This window comes from Neolamprologus brichardi, chromosome 14 (genome assembly GCF_056152115.1).
Source record: "Neolamprologus brichardi isolate AB-2024 chromosome 14, ASM5615211v1, whole genome shotgun sequence".
Lineage (NCBI taxonomy): Eukaryota > Metazoa > Chordata > Actinopteri > Cichliformes > Cichlidae > Neolamprologus > Neolamprologus brichardi.
This window is the reverse complement of record NC_142117.1, coordinates 26,277,110-26,303,920: the sequence shown is the minus strand read 5'-3', so window position 1 is coordinate 26,303,920 and position 26,811 is coordinate 26,277,110. Positions and strand designations below refer to the sequence as shown.

General features: G+C 41.0%; 2 protein-coding genes across 2 annotated transcripts; both read right to left on the bottom strand.

The window, feature by feature from the left end:
* Positions 1-5,967: 5,967 nt before the first annotated feature.
* Positions 5,968-10,735, bottom strand: LOC102780090 (extracellular calcium-sensing receptor-like). The gene is made up of 9 exons (XM_087851588.1): positions 10,626-10,735; positions 10,044-10,338; positions 9,816-9,902; positions 9,341-9,610; positions 8,905-9,123; positions 8,565-8,831; positions 7,176-7,403; positions 6,966-7,089; positions 5,968-6,878 (listed from the first exon to the last, which is right to left on the bottom strand). Exons 1-9 carry the CDS (start codon positions 10,733-10,735, stop codon positions 5,968-5,970), a joined length of 2,511 nt encoding a protein of 836 aa, XP_087707714.1.
* Positions 10,736-17,757: 7,022 nt separating this feature from the next.
* On the bottom strand, positions 17,758-23,170 carry LOC148098927 (extracellular calcium-sensing receptor-like). The gene is made up of 9 exons (XM_087851587.1): positions 23,061-23,170; positions 22,468-22,762; positions 22,236-22,322; positions 21,744-22,013; positions 21,296-21,508; positions 20,937-21,212; positions 18,982-19,206; positions 18,756-18,879; positions 17,758-18,668 (listed from the first exon to the last, which is right to left on the bottom strand). The coding sequence occupies exons 1-9, from the start codon at positions 23,168-23,170 to the stop codon at positions 17,758-17,760; spliced, it is 2,511 nt and encodes an 836-aa protein (XP_087707713.1).
* Between the last annotated feature and the right edge of the window lie 3,641 nt (positions 23,171-26,811).

Sequence of the window (26,811 nt, the reverse complement as noted above, 5' to 3'; positions counted from 1 at the left end):
GAAACACAAAACAGTCACTAAGAGGAGCATCGTGGTTAGCAGTCTCTAGGAACAACTAGGAGCACGGGGTCGAAACAAAACAATCAGTCTCTGACCCTGTTAGCTTAGCAGTGGTTGGTCCAAAATCAAAATGCTCAGGCTGAGTATGACAAAAACAGTCACTTTCACTCACCAACGGGGTTTTCTCAGCATGATGGTGGTGTGAACGCCACTTCCTCCAGGAAGGGGGAGGAGGCGAATTGGGCCACAAATCCTCCGGAGGGTTGTGCCCCGAATCCTCTGGTGGGCCAGGCTGAAAATCCTCTAGCACGCCATGCTGCGGCTGCTGCTGTGGGCGAATGTGCATGGTAGTGATGAGGAAGTCCTGAATAAGAGGATGTAACGAACTGAATCTAACCACGGAAGTCCTGAAATCATCCTCTTTAAACGAAGAGCTATCTCCTACTGGTATTCCTCAATAGGGATTGCTAACTACTCCTGACACAGAAACTCCACCATGTAAATAAGGTCCTCCTGGAGCTCAGCGGAGGGATTGTGAACTGCTGGGTCTATTGTGTTGTCGCAATCCTGTGTCATAAACTGTGCGCGGCAAACAGAATTGGACCCAAATGCAGACTCGTCAGGCAATTGAAAAGTAAACTCAAAAACAGCTGTATTGCTGAACACACGGAAAAACAACCTTAACTAAACTGGGAATACAAAATTAACTAGATTGGCAGGCAGCAGTAAATAGGTCGTCAGAGGAGGCCGAGATGATGATTAAGTTTAACATTGCCCACAATATTGCCAAAGAGTGCCAAAGCACTTAAAGCACAAGCACTTTTTCAGTCACTTATCTTTCTTGTAAAACTGTGCTCCATCTGCATCTGTGGAACGAACATATGGCACCTTGGGACAAGTGAGTTTACTATATTCCCGGATGAATCGATGGTTAAAATTGGAGAACCCCAAGAATCATTGAAGCTGTTTCCGTGTGTCCGGGACGGGCAACTCAGTGATTGCCTGTAGTTTAGCCAGGTCTGTCTTCACCTGCCCTCCTGATAGAATGAAGCCAAGAAAAAGAAAAGTGGTGAAAACTCGCACTTTTCAGCTTTCACATAGAGTTGATTTTTCAGGAGCCGCTTTAAAACACTCCAAATATGGGTCCAATGCTCTGCCAGAGTCCAGAAGAAAATCAGGATGTTGCCAAGATAGACAAAAAAGAACAGGTTGAGAAAGTCTCTCTTACTAGAGCCTGGATATCAGCGGAGGCATTGGTAAGGCCAAAGTCCACAACAAATGGACAAAAGTCCAACAGATATTCGAAGTACCCTAGCAGGGTGTTAAAAGGTGTTTTCTACTCGTCAGGGCCAAAGCAGATGCACTCAGGTAGCCAAGGTGTTGAGTGCTGCAGAAACCGTCAACAGCGAGGCAGGGCACATGGCTACAGATAAAGTGGTCTAGCAGAGGACTAGCAATGAGGGTGAACCCTTCTGGTGGCTGATTTTTAAGCTCTGGAGGCAACACTTGTGGCCAGTAGAGAAACCAGTGTTTCTCGAGCGGTCAAGTAGTAGAAAGGCCCACAGCCAACTAGAGTAGGTAAGTGGCCTGATGTGAAGGCAGAGTTACATATAGGTGATGGACAGGTCCATTCACGGGGTTAAACTTGTGGCCAGCAGAGAAGGCAGATCTTTTTAGTGGGGTGACCCCAGTGAGGAAGACCTGGTGACCTGGTGAATGGGAATCACCCTGGTGGCAAGGATCGAAAGTGAACTCAGTAGTTCTGTAGCCCAGCTTCAAACCCGGAAGTGTCACAGAACTGGGTCTGGGACCCAGTGTGTTTTGATTAGTTATATATTTGGATTTGTTGGTTTTCATGGTTTTGATTCTCATTATTGTTTTCTGCTTATGTTATATTCTTAGTTTCTAGTCCTTAGGTTTCTGTTACCTCGCTTTCACTGTGTTCCACGTTTCATGTTCTATGTTCGCTCTGTCTTCCGTGTCAGCCATGTCTCCTTGTCAAGTCTACATCTCCATGACTTTCTTGTATTTCCTGTTTTACTTTGATGGTCTCATGCACTGTGTTCAGTGTTTTCAGTTTTGCTTCCTCCCTATCTTGTTATGTCAGATTAGACTCATCTGTGTTTCCCTCCTGTTTCCCATTCCCTCACCACTCCCTGGTGTATTTAAGCCTTGTGTTTTCAACTGTCCATTGTTGCGTCATTACCCTTTCTGTGCTGTGTGTTTCGTCCGAGCTCCTAGTTTCCATTGTTACTCGACAACTCCTCTACTCTCTACTACTCGTTCCTAGTTTTCTAATTTCCAGTCATGTTTTCTTTCGTGTATTTCAACTTCAAGTTTTTTTATAGGGCAATAACAGCTGCCTCCTTTAGTTCATCCTTACGTGTCGTAAGTCCTGCCCTGCATTTGGGTCCTACATCCTGCCTGCCCTAAAGCCAAAATGACAGGAAGAGTAAATGAGGCTGAAAAGTGGCCAGACCGCTAAGATCAAATACAAGGTATAAAGATGATGTCAGCCAGCTCAGGTTCTAATGTTTGAAATGAAGTGTGGATGGAAGACAGCAACACCACATCCTAAACCTCAAATATTGTGGGCTGCTGTATTTTAGATCAGCGGTCTGCAACCTTCTTTCCACCATGGACCGGTTTAATGTCAGACAATATTTTCACAGACCGGCCTTTAAGGTGTCGCGTATGAATACAACAAAATAAAATGACAAGGCAAAAACTGTGGTATGTTGTAAATATTATAATAAACTCAAATACACTGTTTAATTGTATAACTTTATTAGCAGCGAAATGTGGCAACAACATTGAGAGTAACATCCTCCTCTCTGCCCCTTAATGCTGTCTGGTCACTATGGTCAATATTTCTTTAAAATTAAGACACACGACTACAACACAGGAAAAGACCCAGGGAAACCGAGTTAACAATAAAAAAAAACTATTGTTAACTTGTTAACTATAAATAAAAAATAAAAATAAATTTCACACCCAAGCTTCAGCTCTCACGGCCTGGTACCAAACAACTCACGAACCAGTACCAATCCGTGGCCCAGGGGTTGGGGACTGCTGTTCTAGATTATCTTGGGGCTAGCTCAAGCACAGAAACTCAAGCTATGAGGATTAGCTCAAAGAAAGCCCAAATTAAGCAGCAGCCAGTACATAAGAAAAGATATGATGAACTGGTAGCAGGGAAACCGCTACACCCAGTCACAGGGGAGGCTAGCTCATGTATCAGAAACAGACCCAGGATACACTGTTTTCTGGCTAGCTAGCTCAGGCAATAAAAACACATTCACAGTTTTGGGGCAGCAGCAGCACAGACAGACCTGAGTAACTCAGCAATATGTCTTTAAAAAAGGACAGTGATTTTCCCAAATGCAGTGGGAAGGCAGGAGAGATGATGCAATTTTAAAGCAGAAAGGTTGACCATGGCCTGAGTGGCACCTGATTAAGAAGCTGGAGGGTCAGGTGAAACTAGATCTTTAACTTTAAGCCACCCAGCACAAGAGGAACAGAAGATAAGGGAGTCATTCTGTGGGTATGAGGTAGCATATTTGATTTCAGGTAAGGGGAGATAATTAAACTGAAGGTATGTAGTTGTCCCTTTACATAGAGCACCATCCAACCAACCATCCAATGTTTGTCAGAAGCCAGCATGGTGCGCAACAGTCAGCATAGAAAGCAAGACCTTCCTCTCCCCAGCCACTTGCTTAAGTTCATCCATGGGGATTCTGAACCATTTACTGGCAAACACTGGTGAGTTTGCCAATGGAGACCTAAATTATTCAGAAAAGGCTTGGGAAAAAGAGTTTTCTTAATATGAAACCCAAATTGAGTTCTTTGGTATCAACTTGAACCGCTTTGAGAAGAGAAATGCTGAGTATGACCCAAAGGACACCACCCCCATATTCAAGCATGGCTCTGAAAACATATTTTGGGCTGTTTTTCTACTCAGAAAGATGTGATGCATGGGTGCATCTGGTTACTCATGAAATGTCTTAGCCACTCTTCAGACCTAAGTAACATAGAAAATCTGTGGAGGGCTCTGAAACCTTTGAACCTAAAGGATTTAAAGAATTCCTGTAAAGAGAAGTAGGGCAAAATCCCTCATGACATGTGTGCAAACCTGGTGACTGACTACAATAAACATTGTACTACTGTGATTGCCAACAAGCGTTTTTCCATCAAGCCCTCGTTCATGGGGATCAAATAGTCCTTTTTGTCCTTTTACTTAGTGTAAAGTACTACTTACTTAGATTTTATTTATTTTATCAATAAATAAAATCTAAAAAATCTAAAAAAAAAATACAAATTAAAACATCCTAAAATGAAGCTCTCTCTCCCTTAAATCCTAAACAGCACTATCATAAAGCAACTGTCTCTGCTCGCCTTTCTGTAAAAGTCCCTGCACACCCCTTCTACACAAAAATGTAACTTTGACAATATAAGAGAACAGTAAAGTATATGAAGTGATTTTTGATTTAAATAATTTAACAAATGCTTCTTGACCATTTTGATTGTACATATTTTATTTGACGTTTCCAGTTGATTTTATAGTCTACAAAAAATCTTGTATACTCTCTATCTCTGTTTATCATCACATTTACATCCATGCCTGTCCTAGAATTTCCAATTATCATAAATTTTGTTTTGCTTAAAATCAGTGATAATTTCTTTTATCTAACAATCATTCTAGTTTAGTCAAATTTTGTGAGGATCTCCAAAAAGTGCTGTTTATGCTCTCCATGACATAAAATAAATTGAACTGTGATATATCTAATGCTCTACATCATTTTATACAAGATCGTGAGTTTTGGGCCCAATATTTACCCAAGTGGGCCTTCACAACCAATGCTCAAACATTTTGATGAATGTTTACCCATCTTCATAATTTGTTGCTTGTTGTTTAAATAACTATTCACCTCTCTAATGGCATTTTCAATTTATTAAATAATATCTAGTCAATTGCATCATAAGCTTTTTTCAAGTTTCAAGTTTCAATGTATTATTGTAGGGTCTACCTTACAATATAAAGTCCTTGAGGCAACTTTTTTGTGATTTGGCGCTATATAAATAAAATTGAGTTGAATCAAATTGAATTGAATTGAAGTTGATAAAAGCTCTGGCTGTGTACTTTCTTTGATCGATACGATGTTTTGTGTTTATGTGTGTAGCCAGTCTCTATTATGTGAACGACGATGTCCACTGTATGCAGGATGGTGAAGGTGGAACATCCCCCTCTGATGTATTTTTAATAAATTAAGTCAAGGTTTATGAGAATATAGAAATTTCTTGGAAGATGCAATAAACACAAGTCAGTATATGTTTATAGGAACAATATTTAATTTAATTTTGTTCTATTTTTCAACTGTATCATGAAAAACAGGCAGCACGGTGGCACGGTGGTTAGCACTGTTGCCGCACAGCAAGAAGGTCCTGGGTTCAATTCCAACATCAGGCCGGGGTCTTTCTGTGTGGAGTTTGCATGTTCTCCCCGTGTTTGCGTGGGTTCCCTCCGGGTACTCCGGCTTCCTCCCACCGTCCGAAGACATGCAGCTTGTGGGGATAGGTTAATTGGATAATCTAAATTGTCACTAGGTGTGAATGTGCGAATGAATGTGAGTGTGAATGTTTGTCTGTCCCTGTGTGTTGGCCGTGTGACAGACTGGCGACCTGTCCAGGGCGTACCCCGCCTCTCGCCCTATGACAGCTGGGATAGGCTCCAGCGCCCCCCGCGACCCTGAAAAGGATAAGCGGAAGCGAATGGATGGATGGATGGATCATGAAAAACAATTAAAGTAGAATGAATCAAGATATCTGCACATTGGCAGTCATTTAACACCAGCACAGACATTTAAAAGGAATATTAACTTCATTTAAATATAGGATTTTTATTATTTTTTTCTGTCTATACTACGAAGAGATAATGTGCTTTTCTTTCTTTTGAAATTAGCTGACTTTTTATGACCCAATGCCACGACCCATAACAGCTTTCTTTGTGTTCATCTCTGGTCTCAACAGAATTATGTAACATTTGGGTCCAAACAGTGTGATCAAAAGACCAAAACTTGAGGCCAGGATGGCAAATACCTCCACTGCATCTGCAAGTTTTCCTGGTGAGCTGATATAAGCAGGAACAAAGGCCACCCACACAGCACAGAAGATCAGCATGCTGAATGTGATGAGCTTGGCCTCATTAAAACTATCAGGGAGATTCCTCACCAGGAATGCAATTAAAAAACTGAGGACAGCCAGTACACCAATATAGCCCAATAACACTGCAAAACCAACAGTGGACCCAACTGCACACTCATACACTATCTTGTCATTGTGGTATTGGGTGTTTTTATGTGGAGTTGGAGAGGAAGAGACAAGCCAGGTAGTACAGATGGCTGCCTGAATAGATGTAAGAAATAGAACTGTTCCTCTCTGCTGCATTGCACCAAACCACTTCAAACTGGCTCCCCCTCCTGGCTTGGAGGCTTTGAACACAGCCAGAACAACCATGGTTTTTACTAAGATGCATGAGACACACAGCACAAAGCTGATCCCAAATGCTGCGTGTCTGAGTTGGCATGTCCACAGCCTGGGTCGTCCAATAAACAGCAACGAACAAAGGAAACATAACTTAAGTGACACTAATAGCTGGAAACTAAGTTCTGAATTGTTGGCACGAACTATAGGTGTTCTCCCATGGCAGATAAAGATCCCCAGAACAACAGCACATATAAATGTTCCAAGTAAGGAGGTTGTTGTCAAACAAATGCCCAAAGGGTCATGATAGGAAAGAAACTCTGTCTTCTTAGGAATACAGTGGTCACGCTGGGGGTTTGACCAAAAATCCTCTGGACAACTGGTACACTCCAAGGAGTCTGATACAAAAGGGGACATTGGTGAAATGCATATTATTCTTCATAATAATGAAATTAAATATGTCATGCAAAAAGAAAAATACGTACTGCTCTTATTAGTGATTTTTCCTTCAGAACAAGGGATGCAGTCAAAACAGCACTGGGGTTTCCCCTTCTCTCTCACCATGTGGGTACCAGGAGGACAGCTCTCGCTGCATACTGATTGAGGTGGCTTTAGGATGAAATCAAATATTAGCCTTTACACTTATATATACTAGACATGTGGCAAAAGTTAAATCTAAAAAAAACATATCTAACCTTTTTGGATTCAAGGTTCCAGAAGATTTTGTCTTCATCAAGTATGAGTTCTTCACCTTTGAAAGCTGACCTTTTAACCTCACCCACATTCTGAACTTTAGTGCTTCCATCAGGGAGCCACAACCAGTTCATCACATCATAAATTGGCAATGCATCACCATTCTCATCAAATGACACTTGATCGCCAAATAGAGTGGTGAAGTTCACCCATCTTAAGTAATACACCAGCTGTTAAAAAGGGATGCATAACAAGTAACTTACTTACTCAGCTGTAGCTTTACAGCTGCCAGCCACACATACACAACAACAACAACAACTTCAGTCAGGACCCAGTACAGACTTAAATGCAATGGAGGCGTGATGAGGTGCTGCAGCTCTGGTGTGTCAGCCTCCCTGCAGTGGCGCCACAAATCATGCCCCGCCACATACCCCCATGGCCTGACTGAGGCTGGGGAGCCATCCAGCTGACCCCTCCTACCACACACACACACTCGCACGAGTAGGTGAGGAAATCAACCACAACTGGTGGCGTCCCCAGCCCATGCCCCAGCGACATGGATGTTTGAATCTGTGGGCTCACTGTGGGGCATGGGGCATGAGGCGTGGCGCAGCAGGCGTGGACCAGACTCACCCTGGGGACCAGCATGCTGCCAGAACAGGTCAGACACCAGCCACTCACATGCGGTTGAGGGACATCAGTAAGGGCAGCGGCAGTAGTGGCCAGGACCCGATCTGAGCTGCCAGACTCTCTATCAACTGCATCCGGCAGTGGGATCTGTCCTACAGCTGTTTCAACTGCCGGCGAAACACCACTACCTGCTCCCTCTGTGTAGCCGGGAGCTTGTCCACCACAACCTGGCTGGCCCGGTCGGTATGCTCCGGTATGTCAGTTGCTGCAGCTCTGGTGTGTCAGCCTCGCTGCAGCGGCGCCACATACCATGCTCCCCCCACCCCCACCCCCACCCCTCATTAAATAAAGAAATGTATTTTACATCGCCAATAATGCTTTATACATACAAGCTTCTGATCAAAATATATTAACTGCTAATTTTTATGGGTGTCAGCATACCAAACTAACTCAATTGACTCAGACCCAAAGTTCTTCAAATGAAAAGTCAGAAATTTATTTACAATCACCATGTAAAATATATCCAAAGTGTGGGGGTTGAGATATCCGGGGATCCATGCACCTTTCCAGTGTCACTGGATTAAATGTCACTCCACAACTCCACAACTCCGAAACTGGGAGTATGGAAAATCTATTTAGCTCACTCCAGCTTTTTAATAGTTAATATTATCACATTGTATTTAGTTCTATGTGAGAAATTCTATCCTGAAAGTAATTATAAAGCAAAGAATTTATAAACTGAATGTAAAATGATATCACACCTGCCAAGGCTCCAGTGACTGCAAAGTGGCACAGCTGTTCCCACTGAATGGCCCTCCTCCTGGCTTGCACCGCAGCATGTCATCAAGGGAATATGCCAGTGCATAAACAGCTTTGTACACATTATACTCAGGTCGCAGGTTGGAAACATCCAAGAATTCATTATCCACATTTTCTAGATCTTCCTGTCCAGTACATATTGCACCTCCACCTTCCAGCCAGCCTGCTGGAGCTGGTGCAAATCTGCACTGAAATGTGAATTCCCAAAACTGGTTCACCTGAAATAATGTTTTATTGTTTTTTACAAATTATGGAAATTGTTCCAACTAGTACATTAAAAACGTAAACTCTCACCATACTATTTCCGTAGCTGTTATTGTGATGTAAGTCAGGACGTATTTGTAACAGGAATTCCCTGAATCCTGGTATCTCGCCTCGACGAATAGCGATACCCAGTGTACCACGCAGGTATGGCATAAGCTGAGGTGTTTGGAGCACAACAGCTGCTGTCCAGGCTTCACTGGCCATCCATTGTAGGCCAGTTACATTTTGCCTCACTACCTGTGAATTAGATTACACCATATTCTATGAAAAGATATTGTAACTACAACCTGTTTATTGACATTATCATGCTATTTAAGCTATTATTCACCTTTAAATGAATTCTTCATGAACAGTTTTCTGTAATCATTCAAATAATGATGTAATAAATGTTTTACACAATACAATGATTCAGACCTTTGCAATTAATAATAATTGGAATGTTTTAAAGCCAAACCTCTTCCATAAGGTGTATCATGCGACTGTAATGTTCAAAGACAATAACAACTCGAGCTGTGGATTTTTTCATCACATCAACAATCCTCCTGAGTTCTTCTGTGTCTTTGTCCCAGGGCAAAACCTCAGTGTAGGCCAGGCAACTTTCACTTAACAGACTCAGCTCAGATTGAAACGATCTTGCTGCGTGAAGTCCATAATCATCGTCACTGACAAGCAGACCTACCCAAGTCCAACTGAAATGCTTCAGAATCTGAATCATAGCACGTACCTAAGTGTAAGCGCATAGATAAGAACAATTTTCCACATGATTATTACACCTTTATGGTGGCAAATTAGCTTTGTTCATAACAAAGTAAAACTGTAACTGAAAAAAACATTTTAGTATCATAGTATCCATATTGTTGAAAAGTAGGCAATTTCTTTAACCAAAACATCTTTGTCGACAACAAAAACAATTGTTGACAGATTTTCACCTGGAAAGCATCACTTGGGATCGTCCTAAAGAATGATGGGTATTTCTGATGGTTACTCAGGCAGGAACATGTGGCAAAATAACTCACCTGAAAGATATAGACTACAGATTGTACCGATATTGATGTAGAGATGTCTTAACTTTGTCATGTTACTTCAAGTGTCTTTAAATTTGAAATTAAATTAAAATAATCCAAGAAAACTATTACATTGTCGAGCAGAAAACTTACCATAGGTACTCTGTACAAACCTAAGACGTTGGAGATGGCAATAGAATTTGTAGAAGATGAATCACCCACAATCCCTATGACAGGAGGATTTCCAATACATGTACTATTTAATATAATTTTCTCTTCTTGACCACTGGCCAATGACAATGCTGCACGAAATCCAATTCCAAGTTCAAGACAGCTATCATACATAGTGTACCCCAGAGTCACATTAGGTAGCAGGTTTGAGTTTCTATTGATCTCATCAATAGCAAAGGCCATGGTTTGTGCGAGCTTAAATCCTAGGGCATAAACACTAAGAAAAGAAAAATGTAACTGAAAAACACTTTTTTATTAAGATAAATTTTCATCTAAGATACTTTACTGCAACATGTGTCACAATTACTTATTATTAAAAAACATTATAAACAATTAAGGAAACTGAATAACAACGATAAACAAGATATTATTTTCATGACAAATAATATAGATGCACTTTATCCTGAATGATAATAAATCAGAAAGTACAGTTACTATGAATTACAATCTCATATTTCCTTTGCATTTATTTCGATTTCCCTTTTTTCCCCCAGCCTTACTTACCCATTGCAGGTAGGTTGTTGTGGTTTTGAAGTAAAAGACTGAATAGCAACACTTGAAAAGAAGTGGATTTGAAACAGTCCCCCTAGAACCACATCACCAGCCTTGTACATCCCATTTAGATCAAACTGTCCCTGTAACTGACATGAGAGAGAAAACTTAGAAGAGGATATGACCAAAGAACAGTAAGAAGATAGCAAAACAAGCATGAGCAAACTGGTTTGTAAAGAAGAGCCCATAACAGCTTTCTGATTTTCTGAGCTCAGTCATTAGGTTTTATTTCAATGCCTTTGTCTTTTATTGACATTTTGTGTTGTTTAATCTTGCACACCACCCGAGAAGGATAAGAGTGGGCGGGGCCTAAAAGACTTGAAATTGTTTTTGTATTTTGTATCCATATGAAGTTAAGTACTACTGTGAGTCGATTACATATCACCCCCCCCCCCCCTGCCCACACACACACACACACACACACACACACACACACACACACACACACACACACACACACATAAACACACACACACACTTAAGGATTGCCATCATAAAATTTTCATTTGTGTTTTATTATTTACTTATTTTTATTCATTATTTCATTTATCGAGTGACATAAAGCAAGAATGAAGACCACAACATATACAGTCTTATTTCATACATAGCAAGGTTCATGCTCAAAAACTCCATATTAAAAACATCAAGTCCAAATATGAGTTGAAGCGGAAAATATAACCATTTAGAGTGTCGCAAAAATTTAGTTGCTTTGTGTGGCCCGGTCATGGGGAATGAGACAGGACACAGGAAATACTATTTTGTGGGCTTTTTTATTCTCCGACTGTACTCGGAGGAGCACAGTTTTAATTCTGTAGTTTTGAGTGAAACGGCAAAATTTAACTATTCCACTGGCTCAGCCTAAAACTGCCTTTCAGGGTCTGAGACAACAGTAACTATCATATGTACATGTTAAATTCAAACAGTATAGACAACAGTAGTGACCTGTCAAGAAACAAATACAACAAAAAAGGGAAAACAAAACAAATAAACACATTGTTTACATCCCACAACTTCACAGGTCAACTGGCAATAAAGTGCACTGTAAACTCTCTTTTAAACATACATTTCTATGGGAGAACATCATGAACTCACTTCGGTTTCTCCACACAGCTACTGTGCTAGGACAAGTACACACGCAGGAATCACACAGCAAGTGATCTCCCCTCTGAATCAAACAGAAACATACAGAGTTATGCAAAGTGAATAACAGTATAAACTTAACAACTTTGAAATCTGTTAGGACACTGTAACTACTCACGCCAACCTGCTCTTCAGTCCCTTTCACAGCACGTGACCATTAAACATGCACCCGTCGCGCGTTAAGAACTCTACAGAAATGGTCACAAACATGGAGTCATTGCTAAAGAAACTTAGCTAATTACAGTCTACTACAACACTGGTGACAATATTTTGCAGTATGCTACACTTTTTTTAGCACATTTACCTCTTGTGTAGCTAGCCACAGAATATTTTGCAGTCTCTAACTCTCCAGTGCTCCCGCTCACAGCGCTCAGTGTGTGACGCAAACTTGAGTGCATGCGTGCTCTGGCTTACAGTGTCTCTTAAAGGGACAGTATACCCCCAAAATGCGAGGTCTAGTCATCACCATGACAACTCTACAACAGACCTCTGGTAGACAGGCAATCAGTCAAAAACACAATCCCCTCTTTTTAAACCCTTTCCATATCTAGTATTAGTTCACTTGGCTACATTTGTAAGAAGCTGAGTGTAAAGGGCAAGAGGAGACTGTAAAAGTTAGTGGATGGGGAAGACTTTCCTGATGGATGTCAAAGGGATGGTTCATTTCAGAAGGACAACCTGTAGGTAGAACAGGGGAGAGGAATCTCTCTGAAAGTTGAGCAGATGTTCAGTAGTAGTGATGTTAAGCCATTTGAAGCTAAACCAGATGCACTCAGGTAACCAAGGTGTTGAGAGCGACAGACCGTCAATGGCAAGTCAGGGCACATGCTACAGATAAAGTGGTCTAGCAGGGGATGAACCCTTCTGGTGGCTGATTTTTAAGCTCTGGAGGCAACACTTGTGGCCAGTGGAGAGAGCGGTGTTTCAGGTGGTCAAGTAGTAGAAAGGCTCACAGCAAAACAGAGTAGGTAAGTGGCCTGATGTGAAGGCAGAGTTACATATAGGTGATGGACGGGTCCATTCACGTGGTTAAACTTGTGGCTAGCAGAGAAGGCATATGTTCTCATGGGGGTAACCCCAGTGAGATCAACCTGGTGGCCAACAGTAAATGGGAATCACTCTAGTAGCAAGGATGGAAAGTGAACACAATAGTTCTGTAGCCCAGCTTCAAATCTGGAAGAGTAAACAAGGCTGAAAAGTGGCCAGACCGCTGAGGTCAAATACAAAGTACAAAGATTTTTCCAGGCAGCTCAGGTTCTAATTTCGGAAAGGATGTCGGGATGTAAGACTGCGGGAACACAACCTGAGCCTGAAATATTGTGGTATTTTTGAGATTATCTTTGGGGGAGCTCAGGCATAGAAACTTAGGCTATAAGGACAACCTCAAACAAAGAAGGCCCACATTTAGCCAGTACACAAAAGACACAAGACATAGTTTCAATGAGTTGGCAGCAGGGAAACTGCTACAGGGAAGACAGCAGAAAGGGGGGATTTGCACAGGAGTAAGCTAATCATCACACAGTAAAACAGTTGTCTGTGGAAGACTGGGGACTCCCATCGTTTTAAAGCATATTTCTATTATGAGTTACACGTGCAATAGAAATGCATTTGACTTATGAAACATGAAACTCTGAAAGAGTTCCTGGAGTAGTCAGCACAGGATCAGGACACCCAGTCACAGGAGAGGGTAGCTCGTGTACCAGAAAAAAAAAAACTCAGGATACACAATCTCAGGGCTAGCTAGCTTAAACGTATATTAAACGTACATTCTCAGTTTTGGGTACCTGCCACAGAGAAAACATGGAGCAGCTCAGCAATGTGTCAAAAAAGGACAGCGATGCTTCAACCAAACAAAACTCTACCACCCCCCACATTCTGTTAAGATTGCTGTCAAGATGGCGCCGCGGATGGCAGCCTCGGTACTGCGCTCTCTCGCACTTTTCTTGTTTCTGTTTATTTTCTGCGTTTTTGGTCACTCAGACCACATCAGTTTCTCCAGAGATCAACTGCTAAACATCAGGCAGTCGTCTCACTATAGTTCTTCTCTTATCACAGCAGCTCTCTGTGGCTCCTGGAGAAGACGTAGACGGGGGAGTCGCACTACGTCGGCGAGGATTCTGCACGGCACTCCCCTCCATTCACCTCGCGAATCTCCGCTCTCTTCCAAACAAAGTCGACGAATTACTGCTCTTAAACCGGACTAACAAGGACTTTGCACGCTCTGCTGCCCTCTGCTTCACTGAAACCTGGCTCAGAGAGCGAGTCCCAGACGCTGTCTTAAATCTGCCGGGCTTCCAACTTCACCGGGCGGACCGCGAAACAGAGCTCTCAGGGAAAACAAAGGGTGGTGGAGTCTGCTTCTACATTAATGAAGGTTGGTGTACTGATGTCACAGTGTTACAGAAACACTGCAGCCCACACTTGGAAAGTTTTTTCATCAACTGTAAACCTTTTTATTCACCGCGAGAGTTTTCCTCCTTCATGCTAGTCGGAGTTTACATCCCTCCAAAGGCCAACGCGAACAACACACTCTGCGAGATGGCTGACCAGATTACTACCCTGGAGAGGAAATTCCCAGATTCCTTTACAATTATTCTTGGGGATTTTAATAGAGCAAACCTAAACTACGAACTCCCTAAATACAGACAGCATATAGACTGCCCCACCAAGGACAACATCATACTGGATCACTGCTACACCACTCTAAAAGATGCCTATCGCTCTGTGCCCCGGGCAGCTTTGGGACATTCTGATCACTGCATGGTCCATCTTATTCCAGTTTATAGGCAAAAACTCAAACGTGCGAAGCCTGTAGTCAAAACTGTGAAGAAGTGGACTAACGCAGCAAAGCAGGAACTGCAGGACTGTTTTGACTCCACTGATTGGACTGTTTTTGAAGCTGCATCTGAGAACCTAGATGAGCTCACGGACACTGTGACATCATACATCAGTTTCTGTGAAGACGTGTGTGTGCCAACAAAGACCTTTTGCACATACAACAACAATAAACCATGGTTCACTCCTAAACTCCAACATCTTTGTAAGGCCAAGGAGGATGCCTACAGAAGTGGTGACAGGGCCCTGTACAAGCAAGCTAGGAACACACTGACCAAGGAGATAAAAGCAGCTAAAAGGATCTACTCCCAGAAGCTGGAAGAACGGCTCTCAGCCAACGACCCAACGTCAGTGTGGAGGGGCCGGACACCCAGTCACAGGAGAGAGTAGCTCGTGTACCAGAAAAAAAACTCAGGATACACAATCTCAGGGCTAGCTAGCTTAAACGTATATTAAACGTACATTCTCAGTTTTGGGTACCTGCCACAGAGAAAACATGGAGCAGCTCAGCAATGTGTCAAAGAAGGACAGCGATGCTTCCACCAAATGCCACCATGAAATTCTACCACCCCCCACATTCAACCATAGCTGTGGAAACATTATAAATTGGGGGTGTTTTTCTGCTAAGAAGATATGGTGTGTAGACACATTGGTTGAGTCTAGAGGGTTAAGGTCATGAAGTGTCTTAGCCACTCTCCAGAATAAGTTCCAGAGAAAATGTGGAGAAAGCTGAAACCTCTGAACCTAGATGAGTGAGGCAAAATCCCTCATGACATGTGTGCAAACCTGGTGACTGACTACATTGTACTACTGTGATTGCCAACAAGGGTTTTTTCCACCAAGACCTAAACCATGGGGATCAAATACTTTTTTCACTCAGTGACGTGCAAACTTTTAAGTAATGTGTTTTCTGGATTGTAAGTTTGCTCACTTTTTTTGGAAGAGAGCAAACTTACAAATTCAGTAGTGATTCAAATAAGTATTTCCCCCAAAGTATATAAACTCTGTAGTATATCCTGAGTCTTCCCTGGGGCCTCTTTCTGAACATGCCTTTAACACCTCACCAAGGAGGCATCCTATTTAGATTCCTAAACCAGTCAAACTGGCTCATTTCGATGTGGGTGAGAAGTAGCTCTAGGCTGAGTCCCTCTTGAATGACTAGAATTCTCACCCAATCTCTAAAGGACAGCATAGCCCCCCTTTGGAGGAGACTTGTTTTCACCATTTGTATCTGCAGTCTCATTCTTTTGGTCAATACCCAGATCTTCATGAACATAGGTAAGGGTCACAGCATAGATTGACTTGCAAAATCAACAGGTTTGCTGTCTTTCTCCACTCTCTTTATCACCTATGGAGTGTCACCATAGCTGCAGACATGACTCCAATCTGTCTATCACTAGTGATAGACAGGGTGAGTCCACACTCTTGAACAAGACCCCAAGATATTAAACTCCTCCACTTTTGGCAGCAACTCGTCCCTTACTTAGATTGGGCACTTCAGGGTTTGTCAGCTGAAAACCATTGCCTCTAAATTGGACTAGTTGATTCTCATTCCTTCCACTTCAAATTTTGCTGCAATGCTGACAACCACCCCAGTATGAGCTGAGACCACAACCTAATGAGGCCAACAGAACCACATCATCTGCAGAAAGTAGAAACAAAAGCCTGAAATGACCAAAGCAAGAACCTTCTTCGGGTGACAAAGGACCCTGCACACACAGCATTACAAGTTAAATGATGCAAATGTTTATTCACAGTTGATTTTTAATTCAATTTTCAATTCAATTCTGTTCAACTCAGTTAAAATCAGTTTTATTTATACAGCGCCAACAAACAGTCAACTCAAGGCACTTTATATTGCAAGGTTGTCATGGTTCTGGGACATTGTAACCCAGCTTTTTGAATTTCTGATGTTTTGTTGTCATTTTGTATTCTGGTTTATTATTTAAGATTCATTTAGTAGTTTATTCTATTTTATTTTCTCGTACATTTAGACTCACCTTGTGTATTTATCGTGTGTCACTTGCTGTGTTTCTGTGTGTTTGTGTCAGTCCTTGTGTCTGGTTTCCCTCTGCTGTTCACATGTTTCCCTGCCTATGTGTCATGCCATGTTTCCCCTGAGTGTCATGTCTTCTGTGTCATGTCATTGTTGTGTTTTGCTTTCATGTGTACTGTCTTGTGTCTCCTTGGCTCCTGTGTCATGCAGTATATGAAGTGAATTATGATTTAAATGATTTAACAGATACTTCTAGATACATCTGATTTCACACATTTTATTTTAAGTTTCCAGTTGATTTTGTAGTCTACAAAATAATCAAAAAATGTAATCTGGTATAGTTTCCATTTTAACGTTATTTTTCATCACATTTACACAAGATCATGAGTTTTGGGCCCAATATTCACGCAGATGGGACTCTGTGGGAAAACCATTGCTCAAAAATTTTGATAATTGAGCATTGGTTTGATTCATAAGTTGTCACTTGTTTATTAAATAACTCTTTACCGAGTCCAATGCCACCTCTCTAAGCGCATACCTTTCCAGTTTGTCAAAAAATATCTGATCAAATGTGTCAAAAATTTTCTTCCTGTTAATTTTTTTTGTGTTTCTGTGTGTGCCCACTCTCTCTTTATTTACATAAAATGCAATTAGGTGAAAAATGATTTCCACTTTATTCAAGCTGGTGAAGGGGGAAGAACCATGTCCTATGTATTTTTAACGGAATAATTCAAAGTTCATGAGGATGCAAAAATTGTTTGGATGATGTAATTGAACACTAATAAATGTAGATTTATGGGAACATTTTTTTAATTAAATAAACAAAAAAAATCAACAATATGCATGTTTAAATTGGGGTTAAATTTCACGAGTAAGCATCAACGAGTAGGTAATTACATATTAAGAGTAAGATTAGTGTGTACTTTAGCTGCATCTTAAAAAAATAAATGAAAGTAGAATGAAATACAATATTTGTACATTTGCAATCATGTGACACCAGCGCCAAAATTTGAAAGAACTATTAAATTGATTTAAATACACATTTTTTCTGTCTGGAGAAAAACTGGAGAGAGAATTTTTTCTCTTTTCTTTCTTTTGAAATTAGTGAACTGTTTATGACTCAACGCCACGACTCATAACAGCTTTCTTTGTGTTCAACTCTGGTCTCAACAGGATTATGTAACATTTGGGTCCAAACAGTGTGATCAAAAGTCCAAAACCTGAAGCCAGGATGGCAAATACCTCCACTGCATCTGCAAGTTTTCCTGGTGAGCTGATATAAGCAGGAACAAAGGCCACCCACACAGCACAGAAGATCAGCATGCTGAATGTGATGAGCTTGGCCTCATTAAAACTATCAGGGAGATTCCTCACCAGGAATGCAATTAGAAAACTGAGGAAAGCCAGCAAGCCAATATAGCCCAATAACACTGCAAAACCAACAGTGGACCCAACTGCACACTCATACACTATCTTATCATTGTGGTATCGGGTGTTTTTATGTGGAGTTGGAGAGGAAGAGACAAGCCAGGTAGTACAGATGGCTGCCTGAATAGATGTCAGAAATAGAACTGTTCCTCTCTGCTGCATTGCACCAAACCACTTCAAACTGGTTCCCCCTCCTGGCTTGGAGGCTTTGAACACAGCCAGAACAACCATGGTTTTTACTAAGATGCATGAGACACACAGCACAAAGCTGATCCCAAATGCTGCGTGTCTGAGTTGGCATGTCCAAAGCCTGGGTCGTCCAATGAACAGCAACGAACAAAGGAAACATAACTTAAGTGACACTAATAGCTGGAAACTAAGTTCTGAATTGTTGGCACGAACTATAGGTGTTCTGCGATGGCAGATAAAGATCCCCAGAACAACAGCACATATAAGTGTTCCCAGTAAGGAGGTTGCCGTCAAACAAATGCCCAAAGGGTCATGATAGGAGAGAAACTCTGTCTTCTTAGGAATACAGTGGTCACGCTGTGGGTTTGACCAAAAATCCTCTGGACAACTGGTGCACTCCAAGGAGTCTGATACAAAAGGGAACATTGGTGAAATGCATATTATTCTTCATAATAATGAAATTAAATATGTCATGCAAAAACAAATATACGTACTGCTCTTATTAGTGATTTTTCCTTCAGAACAAGGGATGCAGTCAAAACAGCACTGGGGTTTCCCCTTCTCTCTCACCATGTGGGTACCAGGAGGACAGTTCTCACTACACACTGATTGAGGTGGCTATAGGATGAAATTACATAGCTTTGCTATGAGTTAATTAGCTTTTACGCTGATATATACTGGGCATATGCCAAAAGTTAACTTTTAAAACTCCTTTCTAACCTTTTTCGATTCAAAGTTCCAGAAGATTCTGTTTTCATCAAGTATGAGTTCTTCACCTTCACCTGACCCCTTAACCTCACCCACATTTTGAACTTTAGTGCTTCCATCAGGGAGCCACAACCAGTTCATCACATCATAAATTGGCTCCACATCACCATTCTCGTCAAATGACACTTGATCACCAAATGGAGTGGTGAAGTTCACTCTTTCCAAGTAATAAAGAAGCTGTTAAAAAGGAAAGTATAATAAATAAATTACTTTTCACACTGAGGTGAAAAGTAACCTAGTATGGCATCCAGTATTAAATAATCAAATAGAATATTACATCACTAGTAATTAGGGATGCACCGATACCGGTATCGGGTATCGGCCTCGATACCACATTTTCTAATGTACTCGTACTCGTTAAAAGTCCCCCGATACCGGGGACCGATACCACGGTCTGAGACCTGTCTATGTTTGAGTGGCATGTAAGGGGTTAATCACAGGCGCCGAGTGCCCGCCCCCAGGCCCCGGCTGCAGTTTAGAGCTGGGAGAAGGGCAGGCGAGACAAGTCAGCCGCGTGGAACTATTTCAAAGTGAACGAAGACGCGAAAACAAAGGCGGACTGCAAATTGTGCTCAGCGAAATTGTCCAGAGGAGGCTCAAAAGGTAGCGCATTTAACACAAGTGATTTAATCAAGCACCTAAAATCCCAACACGACAACGAGTACAAAGAGTTTACCCACGCTTATTTACCCATGCTTATTAGCACAGAGGAGCATAGCTGATGCTATAGCAGTGGGACGGGAAATAGTTGGGCATTTTAAACATTCCGCCTTAGCCTACTCCTGCCTCGAGGACATTCAGGGACAGCTCAACCAGCCAATAAAGAGACTGCAGCAGGACGTACAGACGCGCTGGAACAGCACGTATTACATGCTCCAGTCCCTCATTGAGCAAAAGCGAGTGCTGGGTGTGTATGTGTCCGAGCATGAACTCCCTGACTATCTCACCGCTCACCAATGGGCTCTTATGGCCCCCTTTGAGGAACTAACTAAAAAAGTGAGCAGCTACGACGCACTAGCCTCTGATGTCATCCCAGCTGTGACTGTGCTAGTGAGACTTCTAAACAGAGAAACAAAGGGGTAAATACCTCTCAGCCCCATGTAGCAGTGTGGAAAGTGAAAGGCTTTTTAGCTCAGTGTCACACATTATAGATGAAAACAGAAACAGGCTGACTGCTGATAATGCAGAAAAGCTACTTTTCTTAAAAAAAAAACCCTGCCACTCACTTTTTCTCTCCATTAAGTGAGTCATCTTAGACTTGATGTTAATACCTACCTCAGTTGCACTGACTGCCACAGTTCTATGTCGGTGGATGTTGTTAGTTTATTCAAATATTGTGCACTAAATAGCAAAGATGTTTGTTAATGCCCCTTGTGTTGTCCAAAGCGGCAGAGTTTACACTAAACTGAAAACAATACCTGAGTTGCACAGTCACTGTTTAATTTTTTTTTCATAATTATTTATTCTGTAATATGTTGCATACAACATGCTTTTCATTTTAAATAAATGTTATTAATTTTAAACCAGTCCCTTGTTTTTTTTTTTTTTTTTTTTGTTAAATTATAGGACTAAAGCTGTTACCTGTAAATTTAAATCATGTTTTTATTAAGTACTCGGTATCGGTATCGGCGAGTACTGAAATGCAAGTACTAGTACTCGTTTCCAAAAAAGTGGTATCGGTGCATCCCTACTAGTAATGATTCATGCATACATGCCTCTGATCTAAACATATCAACTGCTAATTTTTGGGAGGAGTGCGGAAAATCTGTTGAGCTCACTCCAGCTTTTTCATAGTTAATATTATCATATTGTATTTAATCCTACATGTTAAATTCTGTGGTAAATTCTATCCTGAAAGTAATTTTAAAGCAAAGAATTTATAAACAGAGTGTAAAATGATATCACACCTGCCATGGCTCCAGTGACTGCAAAGTGGCACAGCTGTTCCCACTGAAAGGCCCTCTTCCTGGCTTGCACCGCAGCATGTCATCAAGGGAATATGCCAGTGCATAAACAGCTTTGTACACATTATACTCAGGCCGCAAGTCGGAAACGTCCAAGAACTCATTGTCCACATTTTTCAGATTTTCCTGTCCAGTACATATTGCACCTCCACCTTCCAGCCAGCCTGCTGGAGCTGGAGCAAATCTGCACTGAAATGCAAATTCCCAAAACTGGTTCACCTGAAATATTTTAATATTGTTTTTTACACATCATGAAAATATACGATTCTTCCAACTAGTATATTAAAAAGTTAAACTCCCACCATGCTATTTTCATAGCTATTGTTGTGATGTAGATCAGGACGTATTTGTAACAGGAATTCCCTGAGCCCTGGTATTTCTCCTCGACGAATAGCGATGCCCAGTGTACCACGCAGGTATGGCATAAGCTGAGGTGTTTGGAGCACATCAGGTACTGTTACTGTCCAGCTTTCACTGGCCATCCACTGTATGCCAGTTAGATTTTGCCTCACTACCTGTGAATTAGATTACACCTAATAGCATACATACACCTACACCATCTATGAAGGGATATTGTAACTACAACTTCTTTAGTGGGATTATCATGCAATTGAAGTCATTATTCATCTTCAAATGAATGACTGTTTTTCTGTACTCATTCAAATAGGATGTAATACATGTTTCACACAATATACTTTTGTGATTCAGACCTATGAAACTAGTAATAATTAAAGATTTGTAAAGCCAAACCTCTTCCATAAGATTTATCATACGACTGTAATGTTCAAAGACAATGACAACTCGAGCTGTGGATTTTTTCATAACATCAACAATCCTCCTGAGTTCATCTGTGTCTTTGTTCCAGGGCAAAACCTCAGTGTAGGCCAGGCAAGATTCACCCGAAAGACTCAGCTCAGACTGAAAGGATCTGGCTGCATGAAGTCCATAATCGTCATCAGTGACAAGCAGACCTACCCAAGTCCAGCCAAAGTGCTTTAGAATCTGGATCATAGCACGTACCTAAGTGTAAATGAAGAAACAAGAACAATTTTCCACATGATTGTTTTTGTATCACTTTCCAATGCACACCCCATGGTCACAATTTAGCTTTTTTCATACAAAAAAACTGTAACTGAAAAAAAAACATTTTGCGTCATTGTAATCATATTGTTGCAAAGCAGGTAATTTCTTTAACCAGAATTCATTAGCTTTTCCATTTTAACTTTGTTGACAGATTTTCACCTGGAAAGCATCACTTGGGATCGTCCTAAAGAAGGATGGATACTTTTGATGGTCACTCAGACAGGAACATGTGGCAAAATAACTCACCTGTGAAGAATAGAGACTATATGTAGTGATATCAAACATTTTTTTTTAAACTTTGTTATGCATTGTTTTGTACAAGTGGCTCTACATTTGCTATTAAATGAAAACAATCAAAGAAAACTATTACATGGTCAAGCAGAAAACTTACCATAGGTACTCTGTACAAACCTAAGACGTTGGAGATGGCAATAGAAGGTGTAGAAGACTGATCGCCCACAATCCCTATGACTGAAGGATTTCCAGAACATGTATCATTTAATATAATTTTCTCTTCTTGACTATTGGCTAATGACAATGCTGCACGAAATCCAATTCCAAGTTCAAGGCAGCTATCATACAGAGTATATCCCAGAGTCACATTTGGTAGCAGGTTTGAGTTTCTGTTGATTTCATCAATAGCAAAGGCCATGGTTTGTGCGAGCTTAAATCCTAGGGCATAAACACTAAGACAAGAAAAAGTTAATTATTGAAAAAAATAATTTTTCATCAAGATAGATATTTATCTAAGATACTTTAAATGTGGCTTTTTATAGACAAATAAAGAAACTGAATAACAATTAACAGGATATTTTGATGAACAAATATAAATGTATAATTCAAGATACATGCATTTATCCTAAACGATTTTAAACTGAAAAGTACAGTTACCTTAGGCATGAATTAAAAGCTCATATTTCCATTACAATAATTTTCATTTCTTTTTTTTTTTCTTTTTCTATGCTGTTTTCCTGTTATACTTACCCACTGCAAGTAGGCTGTTGTGGTTCTGAAGTAAAAGACTGAATAGAAACACTTGAAAAGAAGTGGATTTGAAACAGTCCCCCTAGAACCACATCTCCAGTCTTGTACATCCCATTTAGATCAAACTGTCCCTGTAACTGACATGAGAGGGGAAACTGAGAAAAAGATATGACCAAGATAAAGTAGCAAGACAGCAAAACAAGCAAGAGCAAATTGGTTCTCAAAGTTGAGCACATGACAGCTTTCTGAATCACTGATCCCAGTCATTAGGTTTTATTTCTATGCCATTCTCTTTTATTGACATTTTGTGTTGTTTAATCTTGCACACCACCCATTAAGGAAGAAGTGTGAGTATGGGTGGGGCCTAAATGACTTGCCATTTGAGACATTTTGTTTTTCTTTCCAGTAACTTAATTATTTACTACTGTGAGTTAATTGGTTATCAGCAAAAAATCGCTGAAGAGTAACATTTTTGTGTTTTGTTTATTTATTTTTGTGTTTATAAGTGTCATAAAGGAAGAATGAAGCCCAAGTCACATAAAATCGTATTTAATTTATACCAAGGTTTATAAAAACACTTATTGTGTTATAGCACCACTAGGGGGGGGGGGGGGGGGGGGGGGTTGTCCTGCTATTGTAGTAGCTGGTGGAGTCTCCTACTGGGTGTGTGAGTATTCTGTGGCAGCCATTACATGCTGCTCGTATGTCTGTTTCGAGAGAGACCTCACCATTGTAACGGGCTGGCACAGGCGCCTACCCATCCTAGCAAATGTATGTACAGATGGAGTAGAGCCATGGAGACCTGGCTTGTATGTCCTTATGTTGCTGACATCAAATAAAGGTCTGTTGTTCGATTTAACTGACTGGCCTCGAGTTATCCGGCTAACCTCTGCACCACATGCTGGACCTGCTAGCCGCTTCTTCCTCGGAAAACTGCTGTTACAAACTGGTGGCTGAACAGGGACTGTTACAGGTTCATGTTCAAAAAGGCCATATTAAAATTATTATTATTATTAAAATTGAGTTGAAACAGAAAATAAAACAATTGAGGTGTCAAAAAATCCAGTGCATGGGTAGGTAGCTGATTGCAAAGGGCAAGGGGAGACATTAGTGGGGAAGAGTGTCCTGAGGGCAAAGCAGAATTGAGGGACAGTCCAAGGGATGGCCTAGTTCAGGGGTAGAACTGGGCAAAGAAACCTATCTGGAAGTCGAGCAGTTGTTCACAATGTTCTCTCTAGTTTTTCATGTGTCTGAGCGAACACACAAACTCCCTGAGCGGTCCCTTGAACCACTGTGAGCAACATTAGGTGTGTGCACTGTGGTCACGCCAGCATCGAATCCATCTAAGTTACATGGTTTATTAAAATAATCAATTTACAGCATTTACATTTATGTTAGACTACTTTTAATTAACTGCTTTAGCCCACTTACAATGAAAATTTAAAAAAAATCTTGTTCATAACCTGTGTAGTATGTTAACACTATTGGAAGTAAAAATAACTTGAACTCCAATTTTGAAAACAAAGCTTTCTTTTTTCTTTTTTTTATATAAAGCTCTGACTTGTATTATGAGTATGAGTCTGTGGTCTGGGAGAGAGTCCTGTAACTCTCTGTCTGCAAAATACAGCATATAATGACCAATGCTGGGCAATTAATTATATAGTTACTTCTTTAAAAAAGTAACTGAGTTATTCAAACAACAAAGTTTTTTGCAGCTGTTTACCTAAAAACTGCAGCCAAGGCGTTTTTAGGTATTTCAAACTATTTACAGAACAATCAGGTGTTCTGCATCAAATTTGATGCCACACAAATTATTTGTGCCACTCCAAAAAAATATTTCTGTCCACTATGAGATAAAGGAGAACAACAGCCTGATACCTGTAGGCCTGACAACAGGAGATGTATCACTCCTGTAACACCTGTAACATTCAGCAGTCGCCTCATTGTTCTGACGCACACAAGAAAACTATTGACTACACTCCACACTAACTACACAAGATTTGCACTAAACGTTGCAAATCTCTCACATCTCAGAACACCGCCGTCACTCCTAAAACTGCCCCCTTTCCTAAACAACTAAATGCTATTTTGCCATATCAGTTTTTGATTTTTTGGTTTTGTTTTTGCTCACAGGTGGAGAGTGCTTTTGAGCGTTTTCCTTATATAATGCCGTTTTTACCGTTTCTTCCCACAGTAAATATAAACAACAATAGTACTCAGGAAGAAAACCAAACATTGCATATATTTTTTATCATAACTCTGGTTTTACATGGCCTATCAACACAATTTAAAAACTGGTGTAAAGTCCACACTTTTTCCATCAATTGTTCCATCTGTCCTGCTCACATCTCCAATGGTTGTACACGTTGTCATTAACGTGGCTTCACTCCATATCAGCCACGCCACTTTGCTAGCTAAAACACCGGTGTTGGCACATAAGGACGCTGTCATAGCCTGTCAACGACATTGATTAGCTGTGTATATACGAATATGAATCACATTATTGGCTGGACTATGGGATAAGGTGGCATTGTTCTAATCCCATATGGGAGCAGCCAGTCACTTACTGACTAACACTGCAAAACAGAATTGTTAAAGTATTAATTTTAATTTCAATTCAGGTTAGATTTTTTTTTTCTGTGCACAACGCAGATTTTATGTGCGCAGAGACCATGCCAGCAATGCACAATTGCGCACGCGCGCAACTTTGAGGGAACATTGGTTGTTCAGTAGTGGAAATGAAAGCCCATCTGAAGCCAAACCAGATGCACTCAGTCAGCCAACGTGGTGATTTAGGCAAAGACTGGCAACAACAAGGCAGGGCACATGGTTACAGATGAAGTGGCCCAGAGGACTAGAAATCAGAGTGAACCCTTCTGGTGTCTCATTTTTAAGCTGAGGAGGCAAGACTCTCTCCAAATTGCCAGTGGAGAGAGCAGTGTTTCTCGAGTCACAGCAGTAGAAAGGTCCAGTAAAAGGCATCATTATGATGTCAGGCGGCTCACTTTCTGGAGCTGGAAAGGATGTGGGGATGTGAGACTGCAGCACCAAACCACATCTTGTGGACTGCTGTATTCCAATATATTCTCAGGCCAGCTCAGGCACAGAAGCCAAAGCTATGAGGACAAGCTTAGACAAAGAAAGCCCAGTTTAAGCAGGAGTCAGAACATACACAAGAAATTGTTTTGATGAGCTGGCAGCAGGAAAACTCAGGACTGGCACAGCAGGGGTAAGCTAATTGTCACAGAGTAAAACAGTTGTCTATGAAGGACTGTGTCCTCCCGTAGTTCTACTACCATGTGTCTGATATATGAATACATTTGACTTATGAAACATGAAACTCGTGAAACAGTTCCTGGAATAGCCAGCATTGGAGTACTGAAGTTATGTAACTGTCCTCTGACATAGAGCACCATCCAGTCAACCATCCAATTTTTGTCAGAAGCGAAGATGGGGCCCAATAGTTTCAGCATAGAAAATAAGGCAAGACAATGATTTAAAATGGAAAAGAAAAGGAACAGTAGATGAAGTCAGTAGTTAAAATGTAAGTTTTGAAATTTAAGCAGTGCGGATTTGGTGCTTTATTCAAATGCAGCTGAGAACAGGTGAGTCTTCAACCTGGATTTAAATAAACTGAGTGTTTCAGCTGATCTGAGGCTTTCTGGGAGTTCGTTCCAGAAATATGGAGCATAAAAGCTGAATGCAGCTTCTCCATGTCTGGTTCTGACTCTGGGAACTGATAAAAAACAGG

Bases quoted from the DNA above. Each gene is read 5' to 3' on its own strand.
- LOC102780090 (XM_087851588.1), bottom strand. From the start codon at position 10,735: ATGTACAAGGCTGGTGATGTGGTTCTAGGGGGACTGTTTCAAATCCAC. The intron at 10,339-10,625 runs GTAAGTAAGGCT...TTCTTTTCTTAG, and splicing joins CAACAACCTACCTGCAATGG to TGTTTATGCCCTAGGATTTA. The intron at 9,611-9,815 runs GTGAAAATCTGT...GCTTACACTTAG, and splicing joins TCCCAAGTGATGCTTTCCAG to GTACGTGCTATGATTCAGAT.
- LOC148098927 (XM_087851587.1), bottom strand. From the start codon at position 23,170: ATGTACAAGACTGGAGATGTGGTTCTAGGGGGACTGTTTCAAATCCAC. The intron at 22,323-22,467 runs GTAAGTTTTCTG...TATTCTTCACAG, and splicing joins GTTTGTACAGAGTACCTATG to GTGAGTTATTTTGCCACATG. The intron at 21,213-21,295 runs GTGGGAGTTTAA...AAAATATTTCAG, and splicing joins ATAGCTATGAAAATAGCATG to GTGAACCAGTTTTGGGAATT.